The sequence below is a fragment of the Camelina sativa genome, chromosome 6, assembly GCF_030686135.1.
Source record: "Camelina sativa cultivar CO46 ecotype springtype chromosome 6, ASM3068613v1".
Lineage (NCBI taxonomy): Eukaryota > Viridiplantae > Streptophyta > Magnoliopsida > Brassicales > Brassicaceae > Camelina > Camelina sativa.
In genome coordinates this window covers 25931669-25958861 of record NC_141885.1, presented here as the reverse complement: position 1 = coordinate 25958861, position 27193 = coordinate 25931669, and the positions used below count along the sequence as shown (strand labels likewise).

At 40.3% G+C, this 27193-nt stretch overlaps 9 protein-coding genes and 1 pseudogene across 39 annotated transcripts; 4 read left to right on the top strand and 6 right to left on the bottom strand.

The window, feature by feature from the left end:
* Positions 1-931: 931 nt before the first annotated feature.
* LOC104793147 (transcription factor bHLH130) lies at positions 932-3317 on the top strand. 2 transcript variants are annotated; one of them, XM_010519441.3, is made up of 6 exons: positions 932-1866; positions 2077-2336; positions 2467-2646; positions 2788-2853; positions 2959-3027; positions 3120-3317. In XM_010519441.3, the coding sequence occupies exons 1-6, from the start codon at positions 1389-1391 to the stop codon at positions 3177-3179; spliced, it is 1113 nt and encodes a 370-aa protein (XP_010517743.1). In that variant the 5' UTR covers positions 932-1388; the 3' UTR covers positions 3180-3317. The 2 variants fall into 2 exon arrangements, with proteins under 2 accessions (XP_010517743.1, XP_010517744.1); XM_010519442.3 differs by having other exon boundaries at positions 933-1866; positions 2080-2336.
* A 15-nt stretch (positions 3318-3332) lies between these two features.
* LOC147943003 (DExH-box ATP-dependent RNA helicase DExH13-like) lies at positions 3333-6232 on the bottom strand. 2 transcript variants are annotated; one of them, XM_087454812.1, is made up of 2 exons: positions 3849-6232; positions 3626-3760 (listed from the first exon to the last, which is right to left on the bottom strand). In XM_087454812.1, the coding sequence occupies exons 1-2, from the start codon at positions 6230-6232 to the stop codon at positions 3757-3759; spliced, it is 2388 nt and encodes a 795-aa protein (XP_087310938.1). In that variant the 3' UTR covers positions 3626-3756. The 2 variants fall into 2 exon arrangements, with proteins under 2 accessions (XP_087310937.1, XP_087310938.1); XM_087454811.1 differs by having other exon boundaries at positions 3333-6232.
* LOC104793148 (DExH-box ATP-dependent RNA helicase DExH13 pseudogene) lies at positions 5770-9954 on the bottom strand (annotated as a pseudogene). The gene has a single exon (XR_015559929.1). The product of XR_015559929.1 is annotated as a DExH-box ATP-dependent RNA helicase DExH13 pseudogene (transcript).
* Positions 9955-10613: 659 nt separating this feature from the next.
* On the top strand, positions 10614-12439 carry LOC104793146 (protein POLYCHOME). 2 transcript variants are annotated; one of them, XM_087454808.1, is made up of 3 exons: positions 10614-10840; positions 11063-11470; positions 11627-12439. In XM_087454808.1, exons 2-3 carry the CDS (start codon positions 11078-11080, stop codon positions 12014-12016), a joined length of 783 nt encoding a protein of 260 aa, XP_087310934.1. In that variant the 5' UTR covers positions 10614-10840; positions 11063-11077; the 3' UTR covers positions 12017-12439. The 2 variants fall into 2 exon arrangements, with proteins under 2 accessions (XP_087310934.1, XP_087310936.1); XM_087454810.1 differs by having other exon boundaries at positions 10684-10816.
* Positions 12440-12504: 65 nt separating this feature from the next.
* Positions 12505-16985, bottom strand: LOC104793145 (uncharacterized). Of its 25 annotated transcripts, none has more exons than XM_087454796.1 (13): positions 16555-16892; positions 16391-16453; positions 15941-16025; positions 15798-15854; positions 15487-15562; positions 15223-15271; positions 15018-15106; positions 14879-14948; positions 14687-14772; positions 14105-14592; positions 13792-13939; positions 13537-13609; positions 12505-13443 (listed from the first exon to the last, which is right to left on the bottom strand). In XM_087454796.1, the coding sequence occupies exons 1-10, from the start codon at positions 16816-16818 to the stop codon at positions 14550-14552; spliced, it is 882 nt and encodes a 293-aa protein (XP_087310922.1). In that variant the 5' UTR covers positions 16819-16892; the 3' UTR covers positions 12505-13443; positions 13537-13609; positions 13792-13939; positions 14105-14549. The 25 variants fall into 25 exon arrangements, with proteins under 25 accessions (XP_087310922.1, XP_087310917.1, XP_087310914.1 ...); XM_087454791.1 differs by having other exon boundaries at positions 12505-13440; XM_087454788.1 differs by having other exon boundaries at positions 12505-13440; positions 13537-13744; positions 13838-13939.
* LOC104793144 (3,9-dihydroxypterocarpan 6A-monooxygenase-like) lies at positions 12675-14561 on the top strand. The gene is made up of 2 exons (XM_010519438.3): positions 12675-13593; positions 13682-14561. The coding sequence occupies exons 1-2, from the start codon at positions 12685-12687 to the stop codon at positions 14309-14311; spliced, it is 1539 nt and encodes a 512-aa protein (XP_010517740.1). The 5' UTR covers positions 12675-12684; the 3' UTR covers positions 14312-14561.
* A 58-nt stretch (positions 16986-17043) lies between the features above and the next one.
* On the top strand, positions 17044-20442 carry LOC104793142 (uncharacterized). 2 transcript variants are annotated; one of them, XM_010519435.3, is made up of 9 exons: positions 17044-17598; positions 18006-18146; positions 18266-18637; positions 18768-18872; positions 18963-19103; positions 19399-19602; positions 19710-19802; positions 19901-20012; positions 20096-20442. In XM_010519435.3, the coding sequence occupies exons 1-9, from the start codon at positions 17092-17094 to the stop codon at positions 20137-20139; spliced, it is 1719 nt and encodes a 572-aa protein (XP_010517737.1). In that variant the 5' UTR covers positions 17044-17091; the 3' UTR covers positions 20140-20442. The 2 variants fall into 2 exon arrangements, with proteins under 2 accessions (XP_010517737.1, XP_087310910.1); XM_087454784.1 differs by lacking the exon at positions 17044-17598 and having other exon boundaries at positions 18009-18146; positions 18244-18637.
* On the bottom strand, positions 20388-21926 carry LOC104793143 (rhodanese-like domain-containing protein 9, chloroplastic). Its single transcript, XM_010519437.2, has 6 exons — positions 21678-21926; positions 21319-21569; positions 21083-21233; positions 20905-20990; positions 20696-20800; positions 20388-20608 (listed from the first exon to the last, which is right to left on the bottom strand). Exons 1-6 carry the CDS (start codon positions 21722-21724, stop codon positions 20544-20546), a joined length of 705 nt encoding a protein of 234 aa, XP_010517739.1. The 5' UTR covers positions 21725-21926; the 3' UTR covers positions 20388-20543.
* A 118-nt stretch (positions 21927-22044) lies between these two features.
* LOC104793141 (outer envelope pore protein 16-3, chloroplastic/mitochondrial) lies at positions 22045-23778 on the bottom strand. 2 transcript variants are annotated; one of them, XM_010519433.3, is made up of 3 exons: positions 23642-23778; positions 22882-23233; positions 22045-22394 (listed from the first exon to the last, which is right to left on the bottom strand). In XM_010519433.3, the coding sequence occupies exons 2-3, from the start codon at positions 23210-23212 to the stop codon at positions 22246-22248; spliced, it is 480 nt and encodes a 159-aa protein (XP_010517735.1). In that variant the 5' UTR covers positions 23213-23233; positions 23642-23778; the 3' UTR covers positions 22045-22245. The 2 variants fall into 2 exon arrangements, with proteins under 2 accessions (XP_010517735.1, XP_010517736.1); XM_010519434.3 differs by having other exon boundaries at positions 22882-23229; positions 23642-23763.
* A 687-nt stretch (positions 23779-24465) lies between these two features.
* LOC104793140 (squamosa promoter-binding-like protein 9) lies at positions 24466-26927 on the bottom strand. Its single transcript, XM_010519432.3, has 3 exons — positions 26102-26927; positions 25316-25461; positions 24466-25225 (listed from the first exon to the last, which is right to left on the bottom strand). Exons 1-3 carry the CDS (start codon positions 26458-26460, stop codon positions 24624-24626), a joined length of 1107 nt encoding a protein of 368 aa, XP_010517734.2. The 5' UTR covers positions 26461-26927; the 3' UTR covers positions 24466-24623.
* Positions 26928-27193: the final 266 nt, after the last annotated feature.

Here is a 27193-nt window from a genome sequence, read left to right as displayed (position 1 = left end):
TTGGCCAGTCAGACGCCAGCTTACGTTAAGTTCCCAATGCGTGTAAACGGCGTCAATATCCTCCGTCACGATCGTGTGCGTAAGCTGTGTACCTGTAATAGGTTCGGTTCCGTGAGAGAACCCTAAAATCGGATTCGGAAAGCTATGTTATTTTTTTTTTGACTCTTATTACAAAACTGTACTTCCGACAATTTTCTTTCTATTTAAAGAATGTTTTTGTGTCTTAACTATATTAAGATTAGATTTTGTCTTGTCAGTATAGTTTGCTGACGATGGACTCTATGATTATGGATAAAAAGCAAAACAAAAATTTGGTAATCAAGAAGTTATTATTAATGTCCCTATTTTTTGTTGGACAGAAGACCAAACACATATTACATCTCTTATTTATTATTATTATTTATTTTTTTTTCCTATCCTTGGAAAATTCTATTACATCGGTTATAAACTACCGACACAACATTGAACATACGATCTTGTTATAATCGTATGGCCTACTAGGAGGGGATTTCAATGCCCACACAAATATTTTTTTTAATAAAGAAAACTGAAGTCATATCATAGATGACAAAAAAAGAAAGTCATATAGCTAGTAATTAAAAAGAACAGGAAATGTAGTATAAAAATGAAATAATGTAGAGCAAAAATAATTTTTTCACGGGTTCATCAGTAAACTCGTAAAAAAAAAAATTGATTAGGGTTGGTATTTACTTCACATGCTAGCTCGTCTTGTACTGTATATAAGTTGTATTAGAGTATAATAAAGTAATAATGTAAAATTCTACAGTTTCTTCTCATTCACATTTTATATAGTATAAAAATACTTTGCATAAAGTTTTTAAATAAAATAGAAAAAAATGAAAAAGGCATTTCCGTGACTCAGCTTCACAGGCGGCTTAAAACGACGTCCTCCTCTGAACTTTTCTTTTTCATTTTATATTTTTTTCTTCTCTCAAATTTATAATCTTTTGGGGTTTTTGCTTTTCGATCCGCCGCTATCTTCAGCAATTAAAAGTTGGACTCTGAAACTCAGAAACCCAAAAAAGACGATAAAACAAATAAATATATTCATCATCATCATCATCATCGTCTCTCTCTCTCTCTCCACCGTTCTCCCTTTGCTTCATCTTCAAGGTTTTATCATCATCTTCTCCAAATTCTACACACACCTGCTTACAGCTCCTCAAGCTCAAGTTTTTTTTACTTCCCAACCGAGAACCAAGTGACACACAACCAAGAACTTGACAAGATTAGATTCATATCAAACAGTTAGACGTTGGAAAAAGCTAACTTAAGATACAGTTTCTCCAAAATTTGTTCTTTCTCAAAACGTCAAGAAAACAGAGCACTCAAAACAGGGGAAAGCTCGTCGTTTTCATATTTGATTAATGGATTCGAATAATCATCTTTACGACCCGAATCACATATCTTCTTCTGGGTCAGGTGGTGGTCTTCTTCGTTTTCGATCAGCTCCTAGCTCTGTCCTCTCCTCTTTCGTTGACCAAGACAAGAGTGGCTTCGACTCCTCCGATAGGTTGCTTTCAAGATTCGTTACCTCTGATGGCGTAAACGAAGATCTCGGTGTTTCACCTAAGTTCGAAGATAATAAGCCTCCTGTTTCGTTAACTAGCAACACCTCTGTTTCATACGCCGCCGCCACTCTACCACCGCCTCAGCCTGAACCGTCGAGTTTTCTGGGTTTGCCGCCGCATTACCCGAGGCAGAGTAAAGGGATGATGAATTCTATTGGTTTGGATCAATTTCTGGGTATGAGTAATCATCACCACACGAAACCAGTTGAATCCAATCTTCTCCGGCAAAGCAGCTCCCCCGCCGGAATGTTCACAAACCTCTCTGACCAAAACGGTACCGTTTCACTCTCTTCTGCCCCCAAAAAAAAAAAAAGTTTCTTCCTTTTTTTTAGAAAGTCTGAAATCATATTTCTATATATATATATATATATGTTTCAATCCTTCATTCAAGATTTTTGAATGTTTTTAAGACAAGATCTGATCTGTCAATTTATAAACAAACAAGTGTTTGATGGTTTTTGCTATTACACTTTGCTACTATTAGCAGGTTATGGTCCAATGAGGAATTTGATAAATTACGAAGAAGATGAAGTGAGTCCATCTCATTCCAACGGATTAAGACGCCATTGCAGCCTCTCTTCAAGGCCACCTTCTTCACTTGGAATGCTCTCTCAGATACCTGAAATCTCACCCGAGACGAGTTTTCAATATAGCCATTGGAATGATCCTTCCAACTTCATTGATAACTTATCCTCCCTTAAAAGAGAAACTGATGACGATGGCAAATTGTTTCTAGGAGCTCAGGTAACTCCCTTCTCTAACCGCTTTATTTTGGTTATTTGGTCATTAGACATATATATATATATATAGCTCAATAGCTGAAACTGGAGTTTGATTTCTTGAGAATTGAATGATGTTTTGATGGTTTGTGCAGAACGGTGACTCCGGAAATCGAATGCAGTTACTGTCGCATCATTTGAGTCTACCGAAGTCATCATCTACAGCTTCGGACATGGTTTCAGTGGATAAGTATCTTCAGTTACAAGATTCTGTTCCTTGTAAAATTAGAGCAAAACGTGGTTGCGCTACACATCCTCGAAGCATCGCTGAAAGGGTAACTTAAAACTAGTTAAAATACCATCTTTACATGTCAATAGAAGTCCTTTTGAAACATAGTCTAGTATAAATATAGAAAGTCTAATTAATGCTTGAAAAGTGTCTTCTATCCTAAAAATTATTTTTTCAATTGTGTCAGGTAAGAAGAACACGGATAAGCGAGCGAATGAGGAAATTACAAGAACTTGTTCCTAACATGGACAAGGTACAGTTTCTGAAACTTCTTCTAATGGGTTTTTTGGTCATAAACAAATTGTTTTCCCTTGCGTTGACTCTGTTCAATGATGTTGGTTTCTTTATGTTGAAACAGCAAACGAACACTTCGGATATGTTGGATTTAGCTGTTGACTACATCAAAGACTTACAAAGACAGTACAAGGTAAGTTCCTTATCATTGTGAAATAACCAAACGGCCGGTCTATGTTTAAACCTATTGAATTGATTAGACTACTTCTTTGTTGGTTTACACAGATTTTAAACGAGAACAGAGCTCACTGCAAGTGCATGAACAAGGAGAAGAAGTCAATATAGTGCGCAATAAAGTGTGTATAGATAGGACAGAGAGAAGGATAAGAAAGAAACAATGTCATGTCTGAATATTTTTAGCCGAAACAGACCAAATTGTCTATGTAAAGCTCTTCAGAAGAAAATTATATGCTTTCAACAAAATCCTAAGCAATAAAATAGGACTTAATCTGTTCTTTTATTTCGCTTTCAAATGTTGGACTACAAAAGGTAAGATCAGACAAGTAGCTAATGACCATAAGGGCAAAGAAAGACACGAAAAACTAACTAGAAAACATAAATCATTCTTCCATGTGATCTGCAAAATCTTTGACATCAACAGTGAAAGAGTACTCCTCGTCACAACCCAAGTAAGAATCGCACATGAAGTAGAGAGTATACGACTTCTTTCCTGGTTCAGCTGGTACTGCAAACTCCAACTTCACCTCCGCCTTCCGTTGCAGAGGGATTTTCTTGATGGCCATCAGCTGGTTTGTCTTGGTTTCTCCAACGACTAGCCACCAACCTTCTTCTTTAATCTTGGGATATCTTGGTGCGTTCACAGGTCCCACCTCTGTCCTTCCCTCCATGTCTCTCTCCAGCATTACCTGCAATGTGACCTCTTTTCCAGGGGTTACCTCGTTGTCGCCCACAATCTCGTATGTAAGGTCAATGTTGGGGAAGCGGTTGCAGAACCTGGCAATGTCAAGAAGCTGAGCGTCTGACATTTGGAGAAGTTCTTGGCGCTTCTCGTCTTCCATTTCCAGAAGATCAAAAACGGTTTCGATGTTATTCCCCGGATTCTCTTGGCACCTTTTGGCTAAGTCCTTTGTGAAATGAGGAAGCTGCAGAAGTATGGAGTCTCGATTCCACATGCCTTGAGTCACCATCTGACTTACTTCCATAGCTAACAGAGCAAGATTCAGACAATTTTTGCTCGATATCACATCGACCATTGCATGAAGAAGTCTTGTTGCAGATAAGAGGACCTCACGCTGATCCATTGCCAGGTTCTCGCTGATTTTTTGCCTTGAAAAATGCGCCTGAAGAAGCGCGTTTGCCTTCACATGAGGGTCTGTGCATTTCGGGTTTTCAAACGAGAACCTCTGGTGATTGATGAGTCTCCGAACTGCGTCCTCTTCACCAGGACGTATAGGAATCAAGTCATACTCCGAAGCTGAAGTCAAGATCTCAATAAGACCCTTCATATTGGTCTTGGAAGCCAAGAGAGAACTGAATCGCTCAATGGTGGTGTAATTGATGTAATAATATGAAGCAATGATACCAAGATTGAGAGGAAACAGATCCAACTCATTCTCTGAATCTATGCATTTACTCACTTCAAGATCAGACAAAGTGTTTTCAACGAGCTCTGAGAGGTGATCAGATAAATGCCTGTGGGTCACTCCCTGGAGATTGTAGTAGTTAGGGTTCTGGGGAAGCCTCCTGTACATGAAGCTCCAGGTAAGATAATCCACAGCCTCTTGCTTGTTTTCTATAACTCCGGAATGAACTTCTGCATTGAAATTATCATGCAAGAAATGTTGAAACTGACTCTCAACGGGAATGGCTTCATACAGAAATTTCTTGTAAAACTCTTTACGTGATACATGGCAGAAGACCACGCACTTCCCAGCGTCGTCAAGCAGAGGTCGGCTAACACGCCCCATCATCTGGAGCAGATCGGAGATGGGGTAATCCGAATGAGAATTTTCCCGTCCATCATAGAATTGTGTTCCCATTACAACAACCAAATGCGCTTTCAATGGAGTACCCCAACACAATGAACTAGACATTACACACACCTGAATCCGTCCTGCTTCAAAAAGCTGAGTCACAATCTCCTGATCAATACTGCTTAAACCCTCATGTAAGTAGCCAATACCATGGCGCAAAGTCTCCTTCAGAGTTTCCTCGCAAATTTGGTTAACAAAAGGCTCTAGTTCTTCCAGCTTTCCTAACAGGAACTCAGGGTTCTGCATGTTGTCCATGTGTGAGTATGCTGTCAGATCCACAGCAGTAAGACGGACATGTTTACGGGTCGAGACAAAAACGATAGCCGGTTTCTTGTTCTTGGCATGCTGGACTATGGCAGTGTATGTTGGCTTAGTCATCGCCTGCATTCTCGCTTCAAAAGTCAATATGTCCACCCCTTGAATGTGGATCTCCAGTGGTACAGGGCGAATATTAGGCGGAAAATTGAAAATGCCACATGAACTGGCCCCAACCCACTCCCCAAGATCTTTGGCATTTGCAAGGGAAGTTGATAATGCAACAATCCTCATCTTGTTCCCGACCTGACTTGAAATATTTTTCATTCTCGAGACAATTACCTCCAATACTGGACCACCTTGACCCCCAATTAAATGAAGCTCATCAACGATGAACAAACTAACCTGCTGAATATATTTTCTGTGATTCCACCTTCGGGACAAAGCGTCCCATTTCTCAGGAGTACTTATAATTATCTGACCCTTCTCAAGCAGGGTAAGATCTAATGCCGTCTCCCCAGTTAACTCAACAACCCGTAAACCAAGCCCCTTTCCGAACTTTTTCTCCCAATCACAAAACCGCTCCTTAGCAATACCCTCAAGAGGTGCAATATAGACAACACGCATTACAGAATCAGGTCTTTCAAGATGATTCCTCAATATAGCAAACTCCGCACATATAGTCTTCCCACTTCCTGTGGGAGCAGCAACCAATACATTGTCACTTGTATTATACAAAACAGTAAAGACCTGAGTCTGCACTGGATTGAAATGCTTGAAATCCTGATACAAAGTTTCATAGGACGGGTTCCCTAGGGCCATCACCGGGAGGGGCTGCAAGTCCAGTAGCTCCGTAGGTGGTGGATACTTTTCTGGAAGAATAAGATACCTGAAAGATATAGGTAACACAGTCGGCGAGTCAAGCCATTTGTCTGAAACCACTCGAATGAAATACTGTGGGGGGACTGGCTCAGAGATTGGTACAGTGAAGTTCAACGTGTGGTCGTCATCAATATACTGCTTTTTCAAAAGAAAATACTCGTAATGAAGTATCTTTTCACCATCACTGTCTTCCACCATTATCACCATCACTGTTATCCCACCAAAAGAAATGGTTCAACATTTTGATGTAATTTGTCATCCCACTGAAAATCAGGTGTCAGGGTGAGCTCCACTTGTAGAACAGAACGAGAAATCGGCTGAACATGTGCTCTAAGATTCAGTTTTGGGAACTGACGGATGAACTTGTGAATTTTTCTGCCCATCTTAGGATTACGAATAAGCTCTCCTAACTCCTGTGAAGATAGATCATAGTATCTCTCCCACACCAGATCATTCTTGTCCAACTTCATCAGAACCTCCTTTGGAATTTCAAGAAACTGCCGGAGTGGTGTCTGAACATTCCACATCCTCTTCCCTACCATTTTAGACAAGTTAAGAGCTTTTTCAGACAGTTGAGCCCACCCCCTCTTCAAACTAATCTCAAAAATAGCTCGTAGGAGACGTCCAGCACTCTGGGTAATATAAACCATGTCAGATGACAAAGAAAGACCCTCGAGCTTTAGCTTTGAAATATATACTTGCAGCAAAACATTGATCTTTGCATCAGAATCTTCTAGTGTTTCCTTGACAGGGATCGGTACACGATCCAGAAGTTTTGCCAGTTCCATCTTCTCGTCTTGTCGAACAGTGACATACTTGACCTCCTCACTCAGTGAGAACAGACGGCAAAGCTCTATATCACTCATTGTTGGCTTCATATTCTCATTATATGTAGCTATTGTTCCATGGGTTATATAGTAGTAGCTAGCAATGCGTCCCAAATCAGTAACCTGGAAGTGTCCACTTTTCCTGTCATACTTAATCAGGTTGTTCTTGTCCAAGATATTAGCAGCAGAATGTATCAGGTCAGCTCTTCTCTCCTCTAATAATACGTCTTTTGCAAGGGCATCAGGCGGTAAGCCATACAGTGTCGGATTACGAACCATACGGATGTATAAATATGTATAGCCAAGCCAGTGGCAAGCTTCTTTAGCATTCTGAACTGTCCCAAGCACAATTTCAGCATTGAGCTGATCAGCAAGTTTGGAGATAAACTGGCTTTCAATTGGTAGTTGCTCATTCATCAAACTAAGATAATACTGCAGCTCGCTGTATCCAGTGATTATAATACCCTCCCCACGTTGGTCATATTGAGGTCTTCCGGCACGACCAATCATCTGCATAACATCTAGAGGACTCAGCTCCATCCACGCCCCTCTCTCAGGATTATAGACTTGGGTTCCTTTGATAATGACAGTATGTGCAGGCAAATTCACTCCCCATGCTAGAGTTGCCGTGTAAACCAACACTTGCAAATTTCCTAAACGAAATTGATCCTCAACTATCTGACGATCAGTCCTTGTCAACCCAGCATGATGAATTGCAAAACCGTAAGGCAGAAGCTCTTTCAGGTCACTATTCTTGAGAAGTCCAACCAGACTCTGAAGAATTTCATAACTTTGACTATCTTCCTTCAAGAATCTGCTGAGGGTATCATTTGCCATTGCAGTGTCCCGTACTGCTCTAGCAGTTTTTGCTGTTTCCTTCCTCGAATGGACAAAAATAAGGACTTGATGTTTCCCAGCACCAGCTAATACTTTCTGATAACAAATCTCATTCATCAACTGGAACTTCCGTAACGGTTTTTTCACATTAATTCCTATATACTGCTGCTCAAGAGGCACAGGTCTGTAGCTGCGGTCAAATTTAAACAACCCACTTTTAAGATCCACCCGCAAAAACAACGCCACATCTTCATCATTTGGCAGTGTTGCCGATAAACCCACCAGACGAATATGCTCCTTTGTGGTTTCAATCTGCCTAAGCGTCCTAGCAACAATACTTTCAAGCACAGGCCCTCGACTATCTTTGAGAAGATGAATTTCGTCAATTATAAGAAGTCTCACAAGCTGAGTATAAGTTCGATCTCCCGATTTCCTGGTGACAATATCCCACTTCTCTGGCGTTGTAACAATTATCTGAGTCTCTTTGATTTCATGCCCAGTAAGGGACTGATCCCCACTTAGTTCCTTCACAGTAACTCCATAATCCTTCAAGCGCTCAGATAGATTATCCACAACCTCAGCAACGAGGGCTTTCATAGGTGCAACATAGACGATTTTGTAATTCCCATGATTAAATGTTCCATCTGGATTCATATTCAATGCAAGCTGGTGCAATATGGTGAGCACAGCAACATTGATCTTCCCCGCACCAGTTGGAGCACAAAGAAGAATGTTCTCTCCCTTAAAAAGAGCAGTCCCATACACTTTGCTCTGAACCCTGTTCAACTGCTGCATTCCCCTAAAAGCTGGTTGGGCCCAATCTGGCATATCGCTTATTTTCACAAGCTTTTCATTACTATCAACCTTTTTAGAAACCCATGGCACATGAACCTCATCAAATTCCTTGCCACGAACTCTGTAAGAGCGATCGGGAAACTCACAATTCTTATTCTGCCTCATGAAACCACCTTGGTTAAAAGCAAGGCTCTCCAGGTCCAGCACCTGACGCTGACCCTTCAACCAACCAGTCTCTAAATCAACATCTTTCATGCTTCTGTCTCCATCACCACCAGAATTATCATCCATAAGAAGTCGAGCCTCTTCTTTGATATCTCTCTCCCGTTTCTCCTCCCTTTCTTTGGCTGTTGCTCTTTTTACATGCAACTCCTCCACAATCGCTGCCAACTCTGGTCCCAACCCCGTCATCTCCTCCTCAATTTGATTCCTCTCTATCTGGTCTCTTGCCCTAGAGAAACGGGTGCACCACACAATTTTCAGACGGTTTTGCAGCAGAAATTTAGCAAGAGTGAACTTTTCAAACTGAAGGTGCTCAAGCATCTTGACCTCAACATCCCTATCACTACCCTCAGCAAGTATATTAAGCAGCTCTTGTGCGAGTTTCTGGCACTCTTGTGCATCAATCTTCTGTTCATATTCTTGAGATATCTTTCTCTGTAGCCAGTAGGCATCAATGTCCTGAACATTAAGACTTGTGCCCTCCTTTCCATGTCTTGCATCCACCTGGGAACCTCCACTTTTGTTAGGTTCAACAGCATCTTCATCCTTCTCATCATCTTCTTCCTCCTGCAGATCCCTCTCCTCCTCATCATCTTCTTCGAACTCAAGAGCGACCCCCAAATCATCCTCACTAGCATAGCCAATTAAAGAGTCACCACCCTCTTGATAGTCCGTCATAAGTTTCCCAACCGAAACAAACTGGTTGAAATCTTGATCAGAAATAACGTTCAGTAGTTTCTCAATCTCTATCTTCTTCTCATGGCTTTTGAGGGAATCGTTCTTGAGAACAGCCAAAATCTCATCAGCCGCACCACAAACAACATTAAGAGGCTGCCCACCCAATTGAAGTTGAATAAGACCAAGCATAAACTCAAAAGCAGCCCTCGTCTCCTTAGTCCTTGGCTGATAAACACCACCATCATCCGTATCAGTTAGCACACTCACCTCCCTAAGACGACGTCTCTTACTCTCACGAGCAGATACCAAATCAACAACATCACGCTCCTTATTCTTCTTAGATTTGTTCAGCCTCTCATCAAACTCATCATAAGGCTTCCCCTTAACAACACGATCACCAAAGGATTTAGGATCAATCCTTCCCCTGAGACTCTCCGATTCTCCAGAAGGTTCATTCATATCACCACGACGACGCTCATCACTGTTGAGAACAAGACCCGAATTGACTTTGTACCCGTACTGATTCAACCTAGCTTGTTCCTCAGCACCACCGCCTCCGAAACTCGCCATCACCAAATCGGAAACAGAAACCCCAAAAAATTCACAAAAATCAGAACAATGAAACGAAACACAAACCGGAACGAAAACCTCTTCTGTTATTACCTCTCAGTCACGTTCTTCGTTTCTTTCTTCGTCGAGATCGAGAATCGTCTTCCCAAGTTTTTTTTGATCGTCTTAATGGAATAAAAACTTCAGACGGACACGATTTATCTTTTTGTCAACTTAACATATATATATATACATAACCTAATTTACTTTTTTATACATTGTCGGTCACAAACTCGAACTCCAAATCCAAACGCCGATTGGACTGTAATTAAATCGTGGAATTCTCCGGTTCGATCGGTCTAACTATAAATAGAAGAAACGAACTACGAAATTAAAGTTGAGTTCTTTGGTTAGTGTTTTGCCGGCTTATCAGAGAAAATCATGGACCGATCGATACGCACACCGGTTATCTCTGGTAATTGATAAAGCACCGGGTTGGATTCTGTGACACTTAAAAACGGTGAGGATTCTATCGTGAAACGTAAAACTTAAATGGGTCTCTCTAGTAAAGGCGCAGATATTGGGCCGAAAGCCCATTCAAATATAGAAGGACAAAAGTGTAATCTGACAAAAATTTGACGAATTTTGTGTGCGCGTTGAAAAAAAAAACGAAAAAATTTATCCCGCGTGAGATGAAAATTTCAAAAATTTTGCACACAGGTGAAAACTCGAAAAATTTTCATTTTCAATAATGAAAACCCGCCTAGAAGATGGTCTCAAAATTTTTTGCCAGATCGTTTCTCTCTTAAAAGCTCCTCTCTCCTTTTTCCTCTTTGTCCCCTCCACTTTACTATTCACGAAGCCGGTCGGAGCTTTCACGAAGGTATCTATCGAAGATTCATTTTAGGTAAAATCCATTTTTCGATTGTCGCTGGTAGTATATAGATTTGATTTGATTCTGTTCTTGATAAAACTGTTGATGTTTAGAATTAGGTTTTTTTTTGGTCATGTGATTGGGCTTTAGTTCTCCATTTCTTGGTGTTTATGAAGTTTAAGAACATATGATTAAAAATGGAAAACAAGATTTTGGTTTGTGTTTTAATGGTTTCGTGCTTCGATTTTAACGCAGAGGTGCTGAATCAAAATGCCCGAAGCAAGAGATAGGATAGAGAGACCAGTAGATTACCCAGCCGCGTTTCTCAACAGACGCTCGAATGGCATTTTAATTGACGAACCAGCAGCTACACATCACCATTTGTTTGGGTCTCCGGTTCAGAGAGTGCCGTCGGAAGCTACAGGACTTGGGTCGATTGGTCAAGGATCTATGACGGGAAGAGGTGGGCTTGTCAGGGGTAATTTCGGTATTCGACGTACTGGTGGTGGTAGTAGAAGAGGCCAGATTCAATTTAGATCGCCACAGGGACGAGAGAACACTAGCTTGGGTGTTACTAGGCGTGGAAGGGCTCGTGCTTCAACTTCTGTGTTGCCTTCTTGGTATCCAAGAACCCCGCTCCGTGATGTTTCCGCTGTTGTTAGGGTGAGTTATAGCCAACTTGAATCTGTTTATATCTGATTTGGCATTAGTATTCTCATGGCTATAAAGAAAAAGGCTTATCCTTTTTTGATTTGGAGAATGTTCAAAACGCTTTGCTTGGCCTTGCTATTTATTCTAACTACACACTTCTTTTTGAAGGCTATTGAGAGAAGGAGAGCTCGTATGGGAGAAGGCGTTGGCCGAGATATTGAGACCCCAACACCACAACAGCTTGGAGTTCTTGATTCTCTAGTACCACTGTCTGGTGCTCAGCTCGAGCATGACTACTCTATGGTCACTCCTGGTCCATCGGTTGGGTTCAAGCGTCCCTGGCCACCCTCAACTGCTAAAGTCCATCAGATTCTGCTTGATATCACTAGAGAGAATACAGGGGAAGAAGATGCCCTCACTCCACAGAAGAAGCTCCTCAACTCTATTGATAAAGTCGAGAAGGTTGTGATGGAAGAGATTCAGAAAATGAAGAGCACTCCTAGTGCTAAGAGAGCAGAAAGGGAGAAAAGGGTTCGTACGCTAATGTCGATGCGATGATGACATTGACTGCACAGTGAGTACATCATCTTCTGAGGATATCAAAGAGAGGTGGATCATCTACTGGTAATATCTTCATGAGCGTGTGGATTTGTTAAGACTTTTTGGTATCATCTACTCTGATGATATATTACTAGAAAGGGGTCAATCATCACTCTGATGATATATAGCAGGTAGCTTCTATCATTTTTCTGATGATAAGACATAGTACGAGATTCATCTTCTGATGATAGCATCATAGGGGAGATAACTGTTAGATAGTTCACGGATTTATGTTGAGAACCTTTTTTGCTTTTAGGCTTTTGTAATTTCCCTCACTAGACATGTATGATGATGTCTTCTAAATTCAAGTAAACAGATTGTACAGACGTTTCCAATTTTGGTTTTGTTGGTGGAAATTGCAGATGTTCTTTTAGCCTGAGATTTCTTGATATCTGTAATTGTCACAATCTTGGTGAAGGCCTTCTTGTTTCTAAACAATATCAATATCCTGAATGTAACACTTTTTTCATATATGTTACGTCACAGACTCACACATATTTGGTAAAAGGTCACATCTGTTGTTTGTATTCTTTACAATGAGAATCTAATAAACAAGATTCGTCTGTGTCTGGTTACTAAACTATAAATACAAGCACACATTAAAAACTGTATCAATAAAACCTGCAATGGATCCAAAATTAAACACTAACCTTATCTTCATCAAATCCTTTGTTTTTGCATTCATGCTTTATGCTCTCTTCAAATGGTTCTTGAAGAAACAAGATTCAATGGCTGCTACGAAGCTGCCACAGCCCTCAGCTTTACCATTCATTGGTCACCTTCATTTGATAGGCCAAGTATTGCCTGTCTCATTCCAGAATCTAGCTCGCAAGTATGGCCCACTCATGGAGATACGTCTCGGCGCTTCTAAGTGCGTTGTGGTCTCAAGCTCTTCGGTGGCGAGAGAGATTTTCAAGGAGCAAGAGCTTAATTTCTCCTCGAGACCTGAGTTTGGTTCTGCTGAGCATTTCAAGTATAGAGGGTCCAGATTCGTCCTTGCGCAATATGGAGATTACTGGAGGTTCATGAAAAAGATGTGCATGACTAAGCTTCTTGCTGTCCCACAGCTGGAGAAATTCGCTGACATCCGTGAGGAGGAGAAACTGAAGCTGGTCGAGTCTGTGGCTAAGTGTTGCAGAGAAGGGTTGCCTTGTGACTTGAGTAGCCAGTTCATAAAATACACCAACAATGTCATCTGCAGGATGGCGATGAGCACGAGGTGTTCAGGTACTGATGATAAAGCGGAAGAGATAAGGAAGCTGGTGAAGACAAGTTTGGAGCTTGCGGGGAAGATCAGTGTAGGAGATTTGTTGGGACCATTCAAGGTACTGGATTTTTCCGGGAACGGGAAGAGATTAGTGGCTGTAATCGAAAAATATGACCTGCTTGTAGAGAGGATTATGAAGGAACGTGAGGCAAACACGACAAAGAAAGATGGTACCAGAAAGGACATTTTGGATATATTGTTGGAAACTTACAGAGATCCCACTGCTGAAATGAAGCTAACGAGGAATGACATGAAATCTTTCCTGCTGGTATGTTTCCTCTTGCCTGTCAATAGAATCCAATTGTCAATTTGATTATTCTGATATGATAAAACTCTGTTTCGTGAAACTTCTTTAGGATGTTTTCATGGCGGGAACAGATACATCAGCAGCAGCAATGCAGTGGGCAATGGGGCAACTACTAAACCATCCACAAGCGTTCAACAAGTTAAGAGAAGAAATCAATACCGTTGTTGGAAGTAAAAGAATGGTCAATGAATCAGACGTTCCTAACCTCCCTTACCTCCGAGCTGTCCTAAGGGAAACTTTGAGGCTCCACCCTTCAGCTCCTCTGATCATAAGAGAATGCGCAGAAGACTGCCAGGTGAACGGGTGCCTTGTCAAGTCAAAAACACGTGTACTCGTAAATGTCTATGCAATCATGCGAGATTCAGAACTATGGAAGGATGCAGACAGATTCATTCCCGAGAGATTTCTAGAGAGCTCTGAAGAGAAGATAGGTGAACATCAGATGGAGTTCAAGGGACAGAATTTCCGTTACCTTCCGTTTGGGAGTGGAAGAAGAGGATGTCCAGGAGCATCCCTTGCCATGAATATGATGCATATAGGTGTGGGTTCATTGGTGCAGCGCTTCGACTGGAAGAGTGTTGATGGACAGAAGGTCGATCTGAGCCAAGGTTCTGGTTTTTCTGCTGAGATGGCTCGACCACTTGTGTGCAACCCTGTGGATCACTTTAATACCTTCTAACGAAGTGCTATTTTACCCAAGAAGTATATGTATAAAAGAACCGTGGTTCAGTATCGTTTCAAAGCTCTTACATGAAACTTGCTTTTCAACATGGTCCCTTACATCAATATGATAAATAATACATCTGCGTACTGTAAGTCTGTAACTACATATGCATGTAGCAAAGTTCAGTACCTAGGCCGTTTGAGCATGGCATTCTACTTTATCTTTACGAATCAGAGCATAATCAATTTTAACACTAATTAATCTTCTTACGCATTCCCATCCGTGATCTAGCATATCTGATATTGCAGTTAAGTCAATTCTTGGAATATCGGTAAAGTCCCATGAGAAAAAAACACGAAGAATTATAATGGGGATAGTAGTGAAGGATACTGCACCCTCAAACCCTCCCCAGTGAGGGATGAGTAAAGTACTGTGCCTTGAAGAGTATGTAGTGCTTCACTTGAGCAACTGATGTCCTGCCGAAGCCACATATCAAAGCAAACATGACAGAGTCAGTTCACTCTTTAAACAAAATAGGATCTCTCTCTTCTCTTTCAGAAAAAGATATTGCGAGAGCTGTACCTGGAAATCAACAAATGCAACAGGAGTCCCGTATGTACCCTGAATCTTCAGTTTTAAGAATCCACGGCATCTGACAGGAAAAAGAGTGAAAACTATCTCTACTGGTTACAGTTTTGCGTGGAGAACAGAGTATCCTTACCTCGAGAAAACTTGAATTAGCTCAGCTTCAGTGCAATTTGGTCCCATATTCGCTATGAAAAGTGTTGGACAAGGATCTGCCACATTATTCTGTCAAAAGAACAAAGATCGTCATGTCCAATGGTAATAGATAGTCTACCTCACTGTTTTTTTGTCCAAACAGAATGCAATCTTCATATGAAAGTATAAAATAGGCAGACGCTTACAGATTTTCCAGTAGTCGGTGCCCTCCCAGCAACATTAGCAATTCCTTGACTGAAGGAGCAAAAAGAATATAGTGAGACAAAGAGTTTCCTGAGTTAATAGCTAAGGAAGAACAAGCTCTCTCATAGCCAGGGCATGGGAGCTAGGACCAGTTCAGCTAAGCCTTAAGTAAGTTAGATTTCAGGGAAGAGATACAGGAAAAGTGAGTGCAACAAAGAAACAGAATCTAAGCAATCACAAGTATGTGCTCAAGTAGTGCCGATGACCTTTGTGCATGTGAATAACCAATTGTGTTGTAAGCAGAACTACTCATTCCAGGAGTGTGAAAGCTGCCGAAACCTGCTAGTGCCCAAACGTGCAAGAATGTGCAGTGTGAGCTTTTCAGAAACGTGAAACCATGTTGACGGCACTTATAGCTCAAGTGTGAAATCTTAAACCAGAAAGAGCTAACATGCATGAGCGTGGGGATAGTGAAGATTATAACGATAAATACAATACCCATATTCAGATACAAGAAACATAAAATACAAAAGGTCACAAGAAGCCCCAAAATGAAGGCTTGTGCCAATGATCTTACCAGATTCAGTAGTGGTGCTCAAAGACTTGGGTTTTTTCAAGCTTTCCCAACCATCATCTACCACAAAACAAAAGGAAAATAAACACATAAGCGAAGATCAAACTTTTATTCAGCTACCGAACAGAAAGAATCCTGCTACTTGCCTGTTCTTGATCGCTTAGATTTGGGGTTTGATTTGGCAAGATCAATGTAAAGAGTAGAATGCTTTTCAAGATCAAATACCATCCCCTGAAAGGAAACAAATAAGACAAAATAGCTTAATGGTCTTCATAAATAGTTCAGGCTAAAGTAAATGGCAATAGCTAATTCATTCGCGCCAAAACAATGCAACCAGCTATCAAATTTTGAAACTGAAACGATTTCAAGTTACTTAGGGTGGATAAGAACAACCAGAAAGACACCAACTTTACTTATATAAAACCCAAATTTTCATTCTTTCCGGCTAAATTTAACTTCACACATCACAGACATGTCTTAAGCTTTCTGAAGGACTTCAAAATATGCAGCAATATCACCGAATCAATCATTCACATAAGTAGAAACATCAGCTAGAAATTGAAACAGCAGCAAGTTCCGAAGAGATTTGAACTCACATTGAGAGCATGCATCACCGCTACAGCTGACTGCAGATCCGAGAACACAGCAAATGCGAAGGGCTACCAAAACAACCACAGTAAGATTCTCAGTCTCTTCACCAGGAAATCATCCAACCATCCATAAAACCCAAATTACAAAATCCCGAAAAAAGGATATTTACCTTAGCTCCATCTGAGCTCCGAAGATGCGAAGTCTCATATCCTGGAAACTCTCTAAAGAGATTATAGATCTCCCGAGGCTTGACATCTTCAGGAAGTCCAGCAACGAAAAGCGTACGAACCTCATCGCGAGCTCCGATTGAGACGTGTGCTGGCAAATAGACAGAATGAGCCGGAGTAATCGGAATCGGAGCCATTCCCAGCAGCGGAGGAGGAATGTTCGCCGGTAAATTATAGTGAGAGTAGCAAGCTGACAAATCATCCATTTCTTTGAACGACGACTTTAAATCTCGTCGCCGGTACAAAACTGAGTCGGAGAAGAAAGAGAAACTAATAAACTTTATCAAAGGTTGCTTAATGGGCCGCCCTTTTATGGCCCATTATTCCTTACGAGGGCGTATGAGAATTAGCATGTGGTTGCACACACTGTAACATAACTCTCTCTCTCTTGTCTCTTCCTTCTTTCTCCATATCCGATGTTCAAAAGATCTGTAACTTCCCCTCACAACTGTCTTCTCTTTCTCTGGTTTTGAATCATAATGACGGAAGAACTAATCGACCAATCACCACCACCAGACCCAGACCCGATTCAAACTCCGAAACCGATTCAGAATTCGAATTCAATCATCCACCCGAGGCGTGTACCTTTCGAGCACGGCCTTCTCCCGATCCAGAAGCTCGTTTTCACCGACCCGATTCAAACTCTAGCTCCGATCAAACAAAAGCTAGCTGCTTCCGCGACGAATAACCGCGTTGGATCTGCCGCCGTTTCCGATGCGCTCTTGATCTCCGGTGATAATGCGCGTCTCGTTCTCGAAACTCTCGGTTCTGTGTTACATTGCGAGAATGATCCTCTGGTTTTGGCCAAAAAATCTGAGGAAGTTGATTCGGTTGGAGTTGATTTGAGGGATCTGATTTTGTTTCTATACATTCAATCGTATAAGAAGTTGTTGCCTAGAACGCATAAGGACTCTGCTGCTGTGGCTGATGTTTGGCCATCTACTTCTGCTTTTGATGGATACTTGTCGGCGTTATCGCCAATTCAGGCATGTTTTTTTTTTTTACGTTTTACATTCTCTAAATTATGCAATGTGGCTCATAAATGTTTCCTTGTGATCTATTAGCGCTGGGAAATGATACTGTAAACGTAATGGCTCTATCACTAGGCAAGAGAGTTTTTGTTTTTTTTTTGCATTTTGCATTGGATTATACTATAATTTTGCAATGCAAACTTAAAAATTTAGAGACACTCGACTTACTGACCTTATTCTTTTGGTATGTTTTGCCTAAGTCTCTAATTGGGTGACATTCTTGCTGACCGTTTTATGAAAAGGCTTGTCTGAGCTTTTAAATATTTTTGTGATAATTGTTCTCACTTCTGTTTTTATCATATGTACTGAGATAATCTTGTTGCTGTTAAAGCTTAAGTTGATTACGTTTCATTATTATGCAGCTTGTTCGTAGCAACAGCCGTCGGTTTATGCCATCACCGGCAGATGAAGAAGCTCATCAGTTATCGTATCTACAAAAGCACATAACAAATATTATTTCTCTCCTTTCAGAGCCTGTGGAGGGAGAAGGAGATGAATCTTTGGTATGTGCTAACCTTTTTATATCTCATTCGGGAAGGGATAACTGTTTGTATTGGATGGATATAGTAACTTATGTTCCGATTGTATATCTCATGCTAGATGGTCTGAATCTCCTCCTCAGGTCCTGTCTATGGAAAGTTTTGAGCACATTGGGTTTCTTGTTCATTATGGTGATAAGGGATCTGATGTACCTTCTTTAAGCCAAGCTACTCCTTTTTTTGCGAATTCTGATCCTGATATGCCCGCTGTCCCCGTTCCTGCTTCTCAAGTGAATGATTGGCTTCTGAAAGACATAGCGTCCGCCTTAGAAAGCATTTCTGACAGAATTTCTGGGAAAGAATCTAATGTCTCCGATCAAGATGCTGGAATGGCACAGTCTTGCGTAGCTCTTAATAAAGTTTCATCCAACGACAGAGGTCCGTGTATTATTGAGGGAGTTTCTAAGACTTCACTTTTCAAGCAGGCTTCCGATCTTAAGGGTAGATCAGTGAAGGTCCGTATTGAACCACTAATTTGCATTTTAAACTCAGTAGTCCTTCACATTTTGCAGTTGTAGAATTCTTGATTCCGTTTCTTTCACTCATGTATGCACACTTCAATTGCATGTTTTATGTATTCTGCAGGTTGCCAATTGTCATGATTCTGTCATTTATCTTTTAGCACCATTGAGATATGCAACTGTGTACGGATGTTCTGATTCTACTATCGTTCTGGGAGCTGCTGGCAAGGTACTACAAATCTACTCTTCCCTGCTTTAGTCTTTGGTTAACGAGATTCAGGGTTGAAGATTCAGTGAAAATATTTTATTATCTCTGCAGGCAGTAAGAGTTGAGCATTGTGAGAGAGTTCATGTGATTGCAGCTACCAAACGAATCTGCATCGCCAATTGCCGTGAATGTGTGTTCTTTTTGGGAGTCAATCAGCGACCTCTTATCGTTGGTGATAACCACAAACTACAGGTGATGTGTCTCTTTAAGATTGAGGGTTTAGTTTACAAGTTTTATATCGGGCTGCATAAGCAACTCTCGTTTCGCGCTCTGATAATCAGCTGACATTAGTAAATAAACCACATATGTTTGTTTATCTTTAGGTTATATCTTTTTTGTGTTAAAAGCCTGGTATACTCATGATCATATTAACGTTTCATGGTGATTCGACAATTGAACATGCTGTTAGAGTCACTTCTTAAGTTGAAACATCTTCTGATGTATTGTCTGTAACTGTTGGCATCAATATGACTTTGACTTGTTCCAGGTTGCTCCATATAATACATTTTACTCGCACTTGGAGGAGCATATGACCGAGGTAGGAATTGAGCCAACTATCAACAAATGGAATGAATCCTTGGCAGTGGGAGCAGTTGATCCGCATGACTCACTCTCACATCCTACCGGTGCCTCTGATAAACAATCTGAACCGGCTTCATGTGTGGCCCCTGACCAGTTCACTACCTTTTTGGTAAGATTCCCCTTTTTGTTATTTTAATTTTCCTGTAATAACTAGTAGTATTGGTTACTAAGATTGTGATCATGGGTTAATTTTTCACATCAATGTCTCTGGATCAGATCCCAAACTGGTTTGCGGGCGAGGCAGTTGGTTCCACGAAAGACAATCCATTTCCATTGCCAGATGCATATAAGGCAGTGCAGCAGACAAACGTATGTTTTTTTTTGGGCTCTTCCATATGAAATTGCTAGTTTGTTTTTCATCCATATCTCAGCATCTGATCCCTTAACTGTGTTTTTGTTTTGAGCAGCTTAAGAACTTGGAAGAAACAAGGCAATCCTTAAGAGAAACACCTCTTGAAGAAAACCGAAAACGAGAACTTATTACAGCGTTCCACATGCATTTCAAAGACTGGCTCTACGGTAATCAAATCACATCCCCATTCTAGTTCATTCTCTCCATTGGTCATCCAATGATCTATATGTATCTGCTTCTTTGGTGACAGCAACTGGAAATATTCGGCAACTTTACTGCCTACAAGGCGACTAAAGAGACCAATGACTATAGAGTTCTCTTGATCCGTTGTTCCTCAGAGATTGCTAGCACTTTTGACATCAGAACTTAACTGCACAGCACGCTCTCTAACTCCTAAAGCTTTGTTTTATTGTGTAGGGTTTTTCTCTCTGCTTTGATCATATTTATTAGTTCTATATATCCACGTTTTTGTCCTTGAAAAACATTACGCAATCTTGTCTTTTTGAGTGTTGATTTCTTTCAATTGTTTTAAGCATATAACCTTTGCTCAATACCATATATATATAAATCCTTAGTAACTACTTGGAATCTTAAAAATATGAGTTTTTTCTTCAATTTTTCTCTTAAGCATCTACACATACAAAGCAGGCTGAAACTGTGAAAACTTCTCTGGATCAATAGTTGTTTTGTCTTGTCTCTTAGCTTGTTGGAGGAAACAGCTTCTCTGCTTGGTCTGGGAAGAACTGTATGAACAAATAAGCACCTGCAAGTTCAACAAAGGCTAATTCATAACCAAAAAGACCAAACAACATTCTCTATATTCTTCAACTGTATGGTAAAGTTTACTTACAGACGAGCACTGTTCCTAAGACTGCAGAGATCTGGCCTTGAATTGTAATAAGCCCTGCTTTGCCAGCATTCCGCAACTCGGTTGAACCAACCGACTCAAATGTCCCTAAAGACGCAACAATCAGTAAATCCGATTCAGCATCCTTCTCAAACCAAAGTATTTCCAAACCTTAAGGAATGTTCTTTAGATGAAGCCAGATGGAATCAAACCTGGTTTTACAGATTGTAGCCCTGATGTTACACAAGCTATGTTTTCGTAACCTGCTTCCTCCAATCTACTAGCTGCAGCTGCAGATCTTTTCAAGAACAAGAAAAGAAACTTTAAAATTCTCTTCATACTACACTCGGTGATGTATCAGTGAATCCAGAGTTTGTTTGTTCTACTAACCTGAGACCTTCTTGACAAACAAGTAAAAGTTTGCTGTCCTGAGAAAACTCGTTTCTAACGGACTTAAGGAAGTCCGGATTCATTTTAGTAAAAGGCAAACCAAAGAATAGTCCTGAGAAATTGTTGTGCACGGTCCTCTTAATTATCGTGCCTGCAATTTTGTTCAGACAAATCCACTCAGAACTACAATAATGCCATACAGTTTGTTCAAGTAAAGGTTCGAGTTCTTTTCTTACCAATATCGTTGTCTTCGTTGTAAATGAAGAGAGGGACATGGGAGCAAGATTTTATATGAGCTCTCTCGAATTGAGTCTTGTCTCTTACATCCACAACAGAGTAACCTTCTTCGGCTATCAGCTTCTTTGCTTCTTCTGCATTCACGAATTTCACCTCCGCCGCAATTCTCAAGTTTCTCCGGCGGATTACCTTCCCGGAGACACTCTTTCCCGCCCAGCTCACCGCTTTCAATCGCTTTCCACCAAAATTACTGCATCAGAAATCAAAGCTGTAAACTTTTTATCTGATTGATGAGAACTCTCCAAGATTAAAGAACTTGGAGAAGGAATCAACTTTCAGTTGAGAGAACTCGTATTACCTGGTAAAATAAAGAGCCGTAGGGCTAGGGCTTATGATCCCTGCCATTGCTGTAGAGGTCTCCGGAAGAAAAGAAAAACTCGTCACTGTGATGCGATAGTTACTTGGACAAGAACCACTAGATTAGCCATAGCACAAGGAAATTTAAGATAGCCAATTATACATTGCCACGTGTGTAATTCTGCTTTTACATGTAGATCTCCAAATCCACTTCGTCTGATTTATGATTATGATTAAATGTTTCATGTTTGTTTCCTTATGCTTGTCACGTTCAAATCTATTATTGTTGGTTAAGATAAAAGTATGCAGCTTGAGATTAACAGAAGCAAGCAAAAGTGTGACTACTGAAAGCTGAAACCTTTGATACATTTTCAGACAAAGTTGATTTTTTATTGTAGTGGGAAACATTCGGACGAAAAAAACATGAGGAAACAAGAGCAAAAGGTTTCAAGATTTCACATATCCGGATACAATCAACAAAAAGGAGAGGACATGGAAGAGATATTATCTCAAAGAGCCTTGGGATCAGCGAATGCACATCTTATTAATTTCAGTCACCAAAAGAGAAATCAGGAATCAGCTTCAGCTCTTTTCTCTACGGTGTAAGGATAGTACTCTCTGCCAGTGTCTACTCTTGTGGTCTGACCTCCAGAGTCAATCAGAGCAGAGGTAATAGCCAGAGTTGCACCTGCAGCTATAGCTGTTGGGATGCTCCTTGCTGTAAAAAAAGGATAACAAATGTCACCACAATAAACCAGTTTACAATGGAGTTTAGCAACAAAAGAATGCAGAAATCTATAGCATCAAGTCATTCAAAGCTATGTACTTTCAATCTTTACATATACGAGATTTTGAGAGTCTCTTGTACGTACTCAATCCCAAACTCTTGGCACTTATGATATCATAAAGATTTGATAAACAAGATACCGAATAACATTAACTTGAGGCAAGGAACAATTTATTTCTTCCTAGATATTAAAAACTCTGACTATTCTTTGTTACTCCCACTCAATTTTGTTGTTTGTCCATCAGTGACTACTTAGCTCCTAAAACCTATGAATCGAACTACATACTGCTAGTTCCAGCAACTTCAAATGGTCTTCCCCAAAACCATTCCAAACTACTTAATCATCGAGACACTGGTTTTTGCTGACACAATGAAAAAACAGTAACGAACTATATGAGACAAGAAGAAACAACATTACCTCTATAACCAAGCACAGAAGCTCCAGCAGCAAAACCACCAATAGCACCATTGAAAAAATCCCTCTTGCACCTAAAGTTCTGAACCAGCTGTTCAACACCGATGTAAACACCTCCAATGGCAGCAAAAGTCAGCCCGTGGGTTCCCATCATCTTCAATGTTCTGATAAGCCCTGGAAGAGCCACATTTCTCTCCACTCTTGGAACATCTTTCCAAGTCGCTAAAATGGTTCCGTAAATCATCCCAGCACCAAAACCAGTGACACTACCTTTCATTGTCTTCATCATCGGACCATCCTCTTCTTCCAGATATCTCATTTCAGCTGGATCCATGATTCCTTTCTACGGTTCTAGCTAATGCACACGAGTAAAACATTCATCAGACGAACACGATCAAACAAAACAACAACAAAATGTGAAATTTAAATGCGGGATGTACTAAAAGACGCGGATTTGGATCAAATTTATCAAATTGAAGTAGGAAAGTCGCAGTCTTTACAAATTTGGTTTTGAACCCATTACCAGATCGTCAATATAATATGGTTTAAAGACCCAAAAATCATGCAGTGAGACATTGAATTGAAACGAAAAAATCCGAGATTTGATTAATGTAAAAGCAGAACCCTAGTTTTGGGAAGCTCAGTAAAACTCATCACAAAGTCGTAATACAATGAAAAATTGGAATCCATCAATAACGAACAGAAGAAAGGTGTTACAGAACACAACGGAGAGAGATCATTGAAGGATTCAGAAAAGTCTAACCTTTGTAAATCGAAGAAGCAAGGAAAGAGAGCGATTCAGTGAAGGAACTCAATGAGAGATGTTTTCGTTGTTCTTCAGGAGACGACGACACAGTAGAGAGCCAATAAAGAAAAGAAAAAAACCCAATAAGCAGAATCTAGTATAAGTTCATGTGGGCCTATTAAGCCCATTATGAAGCCCATTTATGTTATTCTCTCTATCCCCCTCTTTCGGTCTCTGTAGCAAAGCTCTGACTACCACTATGGTTGGAAGATGAGAGATCTTTTGAAGAAAGGTCTCTGTCATCGTCTTACTACTGTTGCTGACAACAGATTTTTATGAAGAGAAGAATCTTAAGGCATAGCGCAGATCAGATGGTGGCTATATATATTTTATCAGATCAGATCAATTTTTTTTTTTTTTTTTTTTTTTTTTTTTTTTTTCAGATCAAATTACATTCTGATCAAAACTTGGAATCATAGCTCAGTCGTCTTCTGGTGTATGTCTATAGTTCAAGTTTTGATTAGAATGTGAGGTTTCATTTGGAAACGCGGGTGCTAAGTCTATAAAGGACGACTCTATGAAGGTGAGTCATTAGGGTTTTGGGGAAAAAGGAAGTTCACTTTGTTAATCAATAGGTCTCTGAGTCTAATTTAGCGTTTAAGATTGTTGAGTTTGAGCAAAGCTGATGAGGCTATGGCTAAAGAAAGAGGTAATATTGTCTCCTGCTTTGATTCATAGGATGATTTTTATAGATTCAATATATGAAACCCTGATGTGATGAAGAAAATCTTAATAATTGTGATGCTCTGTCTTGTTTCCTAAGTTAAGAGATTTCATGGAGATGGAACAAACAAAACATGTAGCATAAAAATCAAAAGGCCATTCTTAGGCAACAATTGTCTGGTTTATTAATAGCAGATAACAGAAGAGCAAAAGATAAGATAGAGCAGGATCGTTCATGGTAACATTGGTAAGAAGATTCTCTGATGCAAAAGACAAGTCAGAGAGACCAGTTATTATGGTGAGAAGAAGAGTCATAAGCCCTTGTGTTCTCATCTTCTATGTACTGTCTCCTACTTTGATGATGGTGATCAGATAACTCGAACTGATCACCCATTGTCGTCGTGCCATTGCTTATCTGACAATTATCTGGCTCGGTGAACCGACCTAAATTCAAAACAGGAGACATGTCATTGTCATCATCCTTGAATACCCAAGGCGGGTTTAGATACTGATGCTGGCTAGGTGCAGGTGGTGGCTGAGCCATTGTAACTGTCATCGGGCAAAAACCTGAAGAAGCTCGCCATGTGTTGTTGTTGTTGTTGTCCTGTGGCTGATGTGGATTTGACAGAAGAGAGAGAGCACAGTTTGAGTCGCCCATTCCCTTGTAGCTCTCTAGTTTAGTGTCCCTAATCTCTGGAGATGAGAAGCTTGACCCTCCTCCACCAACTGAACCTTGGCTAAATACATTCATCGGATTGATCTGCCACGACGGTGCTGACACAGGACGTCTAATCACTCTTGTATCCAATGTTCTTGTACTTGTCCATCCCATTTCTTGGTTCCCAAGAAAGCTTCCATTCATTCCAGCATCAGCGTTCCCTGTCCCATAACATGCCAGCATATACATCTCATTATAAAGATAAATAATCACTTGTATTGGTCTTGTGTCAAGCTAAAAAAATATCTAACCGTAAAGTGATGGTGCAATCCTCCCGTAACGAGAAGACAGCACAGAGAGAGACGCAGGCTGTGGCTTCCTCCGTCGCTCATTATGGCCAGCGAGTCTCCTACGACAACTCCTTTTCTCTAGGTCAAACTCAGGAAGCTGATGAAACCTGAGTGAGATTGATTCAGATCTAGTTAACTTCAAAGAAAAGCAACATAACAGAACAATCCAAACACAAGACCTCTCCACGTCCGTTAAACACGGCCGGTTCTATACTTTATTTAAGTCATTATAAGCTTTCGTCATCAGTTTGAATTAGAATCTATAAACCACAAACTTGTAACAGAGTTCCTCAATGATAACGTCAATGATGCAATGGTACATTAGTTTTGTCCCCCTCAATAATGAGATGACCTAAAGAAGCAAAAATGAGGGCAATGGGTTTCTTCTTGTCCATTCATTTCATATCCCTTTGGATGAGATTATTTAGAAAGACAAAAATCAAAAATAAAAATAAAAAGAAGCATCCAGAAGTACACGTAAACATATTCCCAAAAATAAGCCCAACGAGTCCAACAAAACACAAGACCAGGTTACAAAACGAAGCTGTAAAGTTCAAAAAATGAAAATAAAAAGACGTTAAAGCCAAAAAAGCATATGACACTGACAATCAAAAAAAGCTAAAGCCTTTAGATTTGATTCACAACAGTGGAACAAGGAAAGCCTTGGCCGGACTCTAATATCTCCGGCAATGGCAAAACATGTAAATAAACGATAGTACTAAAGGGTAGAATTGGGATAATAAGAACCTGCTGCACTGTTGACAAAACCTCTGTTCGAGACCACCAACAATGACTTTGGCTGTTTTAGAGTGCATTCCACAAACTCTGTGCCTCGAGTAATAACCTTTTGCGTTGGTTAGATCCGTTCCACAACCTTCCACTTGGCACCTTGGTATCTGACCCGACTGGCCTGACCCTCCTCCACGGACACGTCTGTTTGACCCACCACCAGAGGAAGAAGACCCGGATCCACGTCCACCGTCCTCGAAGTAGATCTTCTGGCCAAACATGAGCCCTCCACTGAAAGAGGATGACTCAGTGGAGGAACCACCGGACTCTGCCTGACCCGGACCTAAACCCGGACCCGAGTTGGAACCCATCTCCATTTTTCTTTTGGTTTCCTCTTACTCAGACAAAAAGGCTTTTACTCTTCATTCTCTCTCTCTCTCTCTCTCAAACCTAACTGTCTTTGGTTTTAAAGAAAGGACGAAAGGAGAAGAAAGCAAAGAAAATTTTGGCTTCCCTGATTTTGACTGTTTTGGGTTTAGAGAAAAAAGAAAGATATAAACACAACAGAAGGGAAAAAAAAGAGACGAGAGTAGTAAGAGACAAAGACAGTGTGAGAGTAAGTAAAATGGTACGGACAAACAAAAACTGTTGTCTGTTTATTACCACATAGCAAAACGAGAGAAAGAGAGAGAGAGTTTGTAGCAATTTTCTAAACTTGGAGAAACTGGAGCAAGTGAACATTGGAGAGGTCTTTCATATACACATACTTCTTCTTTTTATTTTTTACTTTATACTGTTCACATTTTATAACTTTTTATATAGAGGGGTTTTCTAGCAATTATTTGACAAGTTATTGCATTTTTTCTTATGTCAAGAGAATAAATAAATGCAATGTTTTTTCTTTTGGTCCACCATTGGCATTATGAGGTTGGCAATAAATGGAGATGATACTTTGTGTTGTCTAGCAAATATGAATATTTGAATTGGTTATTTTGAACTGAAAATCTTATATGAAGTTAAAAACTTTACAATTATAAAATGAACTCATTAATATTAAATACATGCATATTTGATAGTACTCTTATTTGAAATGAAATATGAGAGATTTTC